We start from the raw sequence: 7666 nt of genomic DNA, 5'->3' as shown, positions 1-7666 counted from the left end.
CTAAATCTGGAACAAGTGAAGCACGTTTTTCAGGAGCAAAGGTTTACAAGCAGCACCCCATGTAGCCAAGGGCAGCGCTAGTCTGAACGCTTGTTGTCAGCAGCGGGTTCACATCTTTATTGAAAAGTGTGTGGAAAACCATTACAAAATCGATTTTTTTTTTGTAAATGACCTCCCTCAATAAATTATTAATGGTTTAAATCCCTACTGTGCACGATACATATGTATATGCACTTAAGCATTTATTGGGCTTGTTAATAGTTATATCTCATCTTATAAACATTTATGGGCTTTTTATGCTTTTGGAGGTTGGAGGTTGGAGGAGAGGGAATGATGCATAGGACCAGAATCAAGGCTGGGTCGGTGCACTTGCTTTAATAAATATTACATTCAAGTAATTGGAGACACATACAGTACATTGAAAAATAATGCTTTAATTATAAATACAATCACATAAATAGCTGAAAGGTGTGCATTATTACACAGAAGCTGATGCATACATTACAATGGCAGAACACATCCGCACAATACAGATATTCTTAAAAACATATGGGTTTCACCACGTCTGAATCGTCATTTGAACACGGTATAAAGGACTATATTTGTCGGTGAGGTGTCTCCACTAGTCGGGTATATTCAGCTTCACAGGGGGTAGTTTGATGTTTGCTTCCTTCACGTCTGCTGTGATGTCAACACCCAGGGGAGCCCTGGGAGAACACACATGGAGCTCAGGAGGACGACTTGCATGACGTTCATCAGACAATCAGTGATGTATGGCGTGGGCGACGTTTTAGAAAAGGTTCATAAATAGTTTCCTAGAGTTTGTTATAACTCTAGGATACAAGGTGTCTATCAGCTGATACAAATGCATTTGAACAATTAAAATATGCAATTCCATGACGTTTGCAATGAACTTCTATGTTTAAAATAGTTTTTTCAAAAGAATACAAATATGCATGTGTCAGTGCATTGCACACTAGTGTCTCTTAAACCCTGTTGACCTACTTCGGCTCATAGCTGACCTCCTGGTCAAAGGGCAGAATCCCCCTCCCAGCCCTCAGTCGCTCAACGCCATTCCTAGGAAAACACATCGCACGCGTTTGAAGAAAATTGTAGAGTTGTGTCCAATTTTGGTGCCATAAAGATTGCAGAAAAAACTAAACTAAACTAAGTCAAACTCAAGTACCTGTCTCCAAACTTGTATCTTATCAACAAAGAATGTTATTTATAACAATCCAACTACATTAACTTCCTCTAAAACTGAGAGGTTTGTGGGGTTGCAAGACATCTATCTATATCTGAATAATTCACATTATATGGCCGGCCTCGCTGGCCGCACACACCATGCGATCATGACTCCGTTGTCCGTGCAGAGCGTGGCGGGAGGACAGAGCAGCTGCAGTCCGGTGGTGTCGGTGATGACCGTCAGAGCCTTCCTGATGTACTGGTTACTGGCCACGCCTCCAGAGACCACCTGATAGACTCAAACAGAGAGGGATAGCGAATACAAACAACCACAACAACAACAACAACAACGTTATCGAAATTGGCTAGGCAGAACCAGATTGATAAGATTTTTCCAGATTGATAAGCTTTTGAAATTAGGTACATGTCAAGGTCACCTCACACACAGAAACAAGGAAAATGTATTGTGTGCAAATAAAAAAAATGAACTGTGAAACAAAATTCAACAAATAAAAGAATTAACCAATAATACAAATCAAATAATTCAATGATAGTGTTCTCACCAGGGTGGGGTTGCTTGTGGGCAGAAGAGCCTTGGCTTTGCAGAACATGATGGCACGGTGTGTGCGCTTCGCCAAGTGAGAGGCGATGGTGTGCTGTGTGGCAGCGGCGATGTCATTCACACATGACAACACCGCTCCAGGCTCTACACCTGTAAAGACAACGCTATGATCTGTGGACCACACTGTACTGTACACCTGTAAAGACAACGCTATGATCTGTGGACCACACTGTACTGTACACCTGTAAAGACAACGCTATGATCTGTGGACCACACTGTACTGTACACCTGTAAAGACATCCCTAGAATCTGTGCAAAACACCAATCACGATTCTACACTGGTCACGACAAAACTATGTTCTTCAGACAAAGCACACACACTCCTCCTGTAAATGTTTATTTATGTGAACTTCGTTTGTCTATAATGCTCATATTTGCATGTTTTCCTATTTGCAGTAAGACCTGTGAATCATAGAGCTTGAGAATCTGGAAGTTTTTGAACGCTTTCCACATCTCCAGTTGTCTCTCACCTTCCACCTGCTCCTGTTTCTTTATCACCATATTAATCTGATTGCGCAGGCCGGCGAATGAGAAGTTGCAGTCGTAGTGTTGTCCCATAGGCGTCTTGAAGGGGAACTTGCTCCTGTCCCCATCCCTGGCCAGCAGCTCTAAAGCTTGCCCTCCACTCATCTTAGAGCACCTTGGATGCTTTGTTAGAGACAGACTTCTCGCCACCTTTGAATACACAAATAGACACATATACACTATATATACATAACCTCAAACAATGAGAGGGAGAATACAAATATAACACATATCGCACACTTTATATTTGACACCTTAGGTCTTATATTTTGGGGATTATGTGTCTTTTTTGAATATTCAATCTCCCAGGTGTATTTTGTCCCTTGAATAACTTGTATTGCGTTACTCCATAGCAGACTAACATACCCCCGTCCAAACCCCTTGTATGTGAAAGTTTACCTGGCAATAAATTAATTCTACCATAAAGAATTACCTCAAACATTAAAAAAATGTGCTTACTTTATCCAGTGTGTCTCCTGGGGCTTCATCCAGTGCTTGACCGAGAAGGAGGAAGTCATCGATGCCCCTGGCCAAGGCCAGGAGCGAGTGGCCCCCAGAGATGAGCAGAACCAGGAATGGAAACTCAACGGGTTGCAGCATTCTTACAGTGAGCGCATGTGCCTCCATGTGATGGATGGGAATGAACGGCTTCCTGTGATGCCTCACGAACTGGAGGCTGAAGTGCAGGCCGATGCCTAAGCTCAGGGCCAGGCCGGGCTTTATGGTTGTGGCCACGGCCGACAGCTGCCCAGGGGTCACCCCGCTCCTGTCCATAGCCTCCTGCACAACATGTGCGATGTGTTCTCTATGTAGTCGTTGAGCCACTGTTGGAATGATGCCACCAGTCCTGTAGAAGACAGGTGAGACAAAAACTATGAAAAAAGTGTGACATTTAAAACAAAACAAAAAAAGGAAAGGGCTTAATGACAAACGTATTCTTACGTGTGGTGCATGATGAGAGAATGAGCTGCCTAGCTCAATATACCATCTGCATAATCCCACCTTCAAAAAACATAGCTCTATAAGGAATATCTCACAAGCTCACCACTTTGGCTTATTTGTGTTATTTCACTTCATTAGTCTAGATAGAAAACCCTTTGTTGTACTGTCGTCTGGTATTGTCGTGGAATATTGAAAAACTGGTTTTCATGGCCATTCTGATGGCGAGCAGTCTTGTTTGTTTTTTTTTGTTTGCAAATGCTTTGTTTGATTTGTTCTCGAATTACGCACTCAACTCACTTCAGATGCACTTCTTTCTGAGAGTGGAGGAACTCTCCCAGGACGAGCCCTGTCTCGTCCATTACTGCTGCGCCGGTGTCATCACAGCTGGTCTCGATGCCCAGAACCAGTCTGGACGACGAGGCTTTTACACACGTCCGAGAAAAGTAATGCCACAATTGTGGTAGCTTTCGCAGACATGGTGTCTTGAACGTGAACATCTTGAGTCGTGTGTACCCCTGTACATACAAAATGTATTTACTGTACAGTTAGTAGTACAGTAGTACATATAATACTATTTTCTAATACACCTTTAAAATCAAGAAAAGGCCGATATAGGATGGCGCTGCATTAACATTATGTTGTAATCGTAATCTCATTTCAGAAACATAAAAGGTCAAGTTGATTGCACTGAGCTGCACTAGCATGCTGCCATTCTGTGTCTCATGTAAATAATGCCGGCTAATAACAAGAAGGAATCAAGGTTCCGTAGATAAGTAGATAAGTAGAAGGAAGGCCACCGTTCAGAGGAGGGACACATTCATTTATGATAATTATACTACTTGAAAATATATTTGTCTAGTAAGTTTAGTAATATTAATTAGACCTACTTTTCACTCACCATTAAAAAAAACTTTCCTAGGGGAAAACATAGACCGTTGCACATGCACACTGAGTGAGGAGACCATGCGAAAGCAGTCAGAGGAAGGCAAATGTTGACTCGATTCCCGTATTAACCCAACATCTTGGTCCAAGGAGGTAGTGTACACTAAACAATCTTTGCTAGAATATAACGTTTATACTGCTTCAGATGTCCTTATAAGTCGTGCTTTTACACATGCGGCTCTATATGTAAATAATGTACACCGGTAGAGATAGACACGTAGACACGTACTACAAGTTCACTTCAAGCTGGTGCACCCAGCTTGAAGTGAACTTGTAGGGTATCTTCTATTTCGATCAATAAGAAAGACGATCTTCTGTATTGCATGTGATTTGAAGGGAGCTCAATATTGTATGTTCAGTGTTTGCTGGAAGAATAATGCATGTGCAATGAGAACCACGTGAGTGAAAAGCAACCCTATATTTTGGTTACAGACCACTGCGCGTTTGTGCTTCAAGTACTTCTGACAAATATAATTTACAGTTTAAACTCTTAGAATCGAATTGATAACATAGCCTGAGATGGTTTGGGTTGACGGCAAGCCAATCTACTTTACTTTCTGCAGTTAATGTCAACTTCCACAAGGAATGGAGCATCCAGATAATATCTCGGAGAAATTCAAAACATTTGTTGTACAAGATGCGCCACCAACGGTGTACTACATTCCCGACTTCATATCAGAGGATGAGGAAGTCTATCTCCTGGAACAGGTCTACAAATCCCCAATACCAAAGTGGACTCAGCTGTCTGGTAGACGGCTTCAGAACTGGGGTGGACTGCCCCGCCCCAAAGGAATGCTTGCAGAGAAGATGCCCGACTGGCTTCAAAAGTACTGCGATCGGATTTCCTCTCTCAATGCTTTCTCGGGGAAACCGGCCAACCACGTACTGGTGAATGAGTACAAGCCTGGGGAGGGGATTATGCCCCACGTGGACGGCCCCATGTACCACCCCACCGTCACCACCATCAGCCTGGGCTCACACACCCTGCTGGACTTCTACAAGCCCCTGAGCAGCACCCAGGAGTCCGGGGAACCTCAGACGGAGGAGAGCCGCTACCAGTTCTCCCTGCTGGTTCGCCCGCGGAGCCTCCTGGTCCTGCAGGACCACATGTACCAGAGCCTCCTGCACGGCATCCAGCCTCGCTGCCAGGACACCCTGACCGACGCGGTGCGCAACCTGCCCTCGGCTGCTGCTGCTGGGGGAGCTGTGGTGGGCGACACCCTGACCAGGGGAACCAGGGTGTCCCTCACCGTCCGCCATGTACCCAAAGTCATAAAGACTACATTTCTCTTGGGGAAAAAGTGATGGAGAGATGCATACAAAGGACTCAACTCGGATTGGCTTTCAATCGAGTTGTTATCGGTTTGGATGTTATGGTGTCTGTAGATTTGCATTTTGTTTGTATGTCCATTGATAATCCTTGATTTGGAGCTTGCTTAACCAGCATAAATTTGTATAGTCCAATTGATTGTGGAGTATTTTTACTTTATGAATTACTGCTGTGACCACGCTGCTTTTGATCAGGGGGAAAAGATCATTCAAAACGGCAGAACATGCATCATTCATGTGCATTACCACTGTTTCCTTTTACTGAACTGTTGTTATGTTTTATCTTCATAACCTCATTTTGCGCAATTCAAGCGCAACCTGTATTGTAAAATACAGGTTGTGCAATTCAAGCGCAACCTGTATTGCAAAATATTTTGAGAATGTACTACTTGAAAATAAATGACAATTCCTGTTGACCAAGGTATTTTCTGCCTGCTTCTAAAGAGGTTTATTTATCAAAGTTCTTTATACACAATATAAAAGGTGGTTCTGTTTCAATATAAATGTTCTATCCTATTCAGGTTCACTGCCACCCTTCAGCTGTTCAGCCTCATGTCAGTTGTTGTTGTAGAAGAGGCTATAGGGACAAGTGCAGGCAGAGGACAGACCTACAGGTTCAATAGTGTGTAGAATGTGTTATGCTAACATCCCAAATATCTGTGAGCCACTGCTTTGTTGTACTGATGGTTTTCCGTTTCTGGTGTCAAATAATCCACAACTAGGCAGAAAACCGACGTCATGGAGCCACAGTCAAAGCGCAGGAAGGAGGCGGAAAGCGACAACACGGACTCCTGGGTGGCCCTTCCTGTTCTGTCCGACCAGCAGTCACAAGACACCGAGCTCATCCCGGCGTTCGCCGCCCCCATCATCGACAAGAAGGAGACGTCCCGGCTGATCAAGGAGCTCCGCTCCCTCTACCCCCTGACCGGCCTCAATCACATCAAGAGGGTGCGGTCGCACAAGCTGGCTGACGGCCTTCACTCTCCTCAGGTGCTTGTGTGTCTGGTCAGCGACGCCCCGGACGTCGACCTTCACAGCGAGTCCCTTGCCATCGACTCCTTGCTGCCCTCCGATAGCGTCGGGCTGGAAGGACTGGGCCCGCCTTTCCTGGTAAAGATCCCCGCCTTCCCTCCTCTGACCAGGCCCCAGTTCCAGGTGGCAAGCAAGCACTGGCCCACCACCTTCCACGAGGACAAGCAGGTGACCGTGGCCCTACGAGGAGAGCTCTTCAGCGGAGCCCAGAAGGCCCGGATGAAGGGTTACATGGAGGCTGCCCTGGCTGCTGCACGCGCAGGCGGGAGTTTGGGGTCTGGGCAGGAGCTGGTAGGGGCTGCAATGGTCGACCCCAAAGAGGAGAGGATCCTAGCGGTGGGCCACGACTGCCGCGGCGGGAATCCACTCCATCACGCAGTCATGGTGTGCATTGACCTCGTTGCTCGTGGGCAGGGCGGGGGAGCGTACAGTTTTGAGGAATACCCCGCTTGTACCACTGCGCCGTCCCCCACCAGCAGCCTCTCTAAAGCAGCTTCAGAGACCTCGAAAACGACGGCCCGGGTTATGGAAGAGGGGCTTCCATACATATGCACTGGGTTCGACCTCTATGTGACCAGGGAGCCTTGTGTGATGTGTGCGATGGCCCTGGTCCACTCCAGGATAGGAAGGGTCTTCTATGGCACAGCCTCTTCCGATGGAGCTCTAGGGACCAAGTATAAGATCCACACACAGAAAGTTCTGAACCATCGCTTCGAAGTGTTTAAAGGGATCCTGAGCCAGCAATGCAAGGACCTTTGTGGGTTAAAGGACCCCATCAAACACTGAAAGAAGTGGCTCTCTATTTTTAAGATTTTTTTAAGATACATTTTTTGTTGGATAAAAGACTGGGACAAATACACGCAGAATGACATTTCTTTGACTTGGATCTACCATGCTGTAATAAAAGATTTGAGTACCCCAATAATCACACTCTACCATCAGGCATCCAAGATATGGATGCCCTAACCTGTGCCTGCTCCTGTTTGCTAAATGGCAGTTCTCTGACAGATATTACCACCTGAAAACACTACAAACAGCAAACAAGACTTCGTGAACAAACAATATACCAACACAACAATGAGGGCACAA

At 45.5% G+C, this 7666-nt stretch overlaps 3 protein-coding genes across 3 annotated transcripts; 2 read left to right on the top strand and 1 right to left on the bottom strand.

Annotated features, from left to right (window-relative positions):
• Positions 1 to 420: 420 nt before the first annotated feature.
• osgepl1 (O-sialoglycoprotein endopeptidase-like 1) lies at positions 421 to 3944 on the bottom strand. The gene is made up of 7 exons (XM_084478137.1): positions 3572 to 3944; positions 2792 to 3179; positions 2278 to 2482; positions 1749 to 1897; positions 1344 to 1474; positions 1006 to 1077; positions 421 to 707 (listed from the first exon to the last, which is right to left on the bottom strand). The coding sequence occupies exons 1-7, from the start codon at positions 3769 to 3771 to the stop codon at positions 623 to 625; spliced, it is 1230 nt and encodes a 409-aa protein (XP_084334263.1). The 5' UTR covers positions 3772 to 3944; the 3' UTR covers positions 421 to 622.
• Positions 3945 to 4239: 295 nt separating this feature from the next.
• Positions 4240 to 5961, top strand: alkbh6 (alkB homolog 6). Its single transcript, XM_084477958.1, has 2 exons — positions 4240 to 4309; positions 4780 to 5961. Exon 2 carries the CDS (start codon positions 4802 to 4804, stop codon positions 5519 to 5521), a length of 720 nt encoding a protein of 239 aa, XP_084334084.1. The 5' UTR covers positions 4240 to 4309; positions 4780 to 4801; the 3' UTR covers positions 5522 to 5961.
• On the top strand, positions 4246 to 7661 carry adat3 (adenosine deaminase tRNA specific 3). Its single transcript, XM_084477957.1, has 2 exons — positions 4246 to 4309; positions 6268 to 7661. Exon 2 carries the CDS (start codon positions 6284 to 6286, stop codon positions 7361 to 7363), a length of 1080 nt encoding a protein of 359 aa, XP_084334083.1. The 5' UTR covers positions 4246 to 4309; positions 6268 to 6283; the 3' UTR covers positions 7364 to 7661.
• The last annotated feature ends 5 nt before the right edge of the window (positions 7662 to 7666 follow it).

The sequence above is a fragment of the Micromesistius poutassou genome (genome assembly GCF_964030765.1).
Source record: "Micromesistius poutassou genome assembly, chromosome: 14".
NCBI lineage: Eukaryota > Metazoa > Chordata > Actinopteri > Gadiformes > Gadidae > Micromesistius > Micromesistius poutassou.
Note: the sequence above shows the minus strand (reverse complement) of the source record. Positions and strands in the feature narration are given on the sequence as shown.

Excerpts from the sequence above, each read along its gene's own strand:
- osgepl1 (XM_084478137.1), bottom strand. The coding sequence starts at position 3,771 with ATGTTCACGTTCAAGACACCATGTCTGCGAAAGCTACCACAATTGTGG. Across the intron at positions 1,898-2,277 it reads GAAACAGGAGCAGGTGGAAG|GTGTAGAGCCTGGAGCGGTG; the intron begins GTGAGAGACAAC and ends TTGTCTTTACAG. Across the intron at positions 1,475-1,748 it reads CCACAAGCAACCCCACCCTG|GTGGTCTCTGGAGGCGTGGC; the intron begins GTGAGAACACTA and ends TGAGTCTATCAG.
- alkbh6 (XM_084477958.1), top strand. The coding sequence starts at position 4,802 with ATGGAGCATCCAGATAATATCTCGGAGAAATTCAAAACATTTGTTGTA.
- adat3 (XM_084477957.1), top strand. The coding sequence starts at position 6,284 with ATGGAGCCACAGTCAAAGCGCAGGAAGGAGGCGGAAAGCGACAACACG.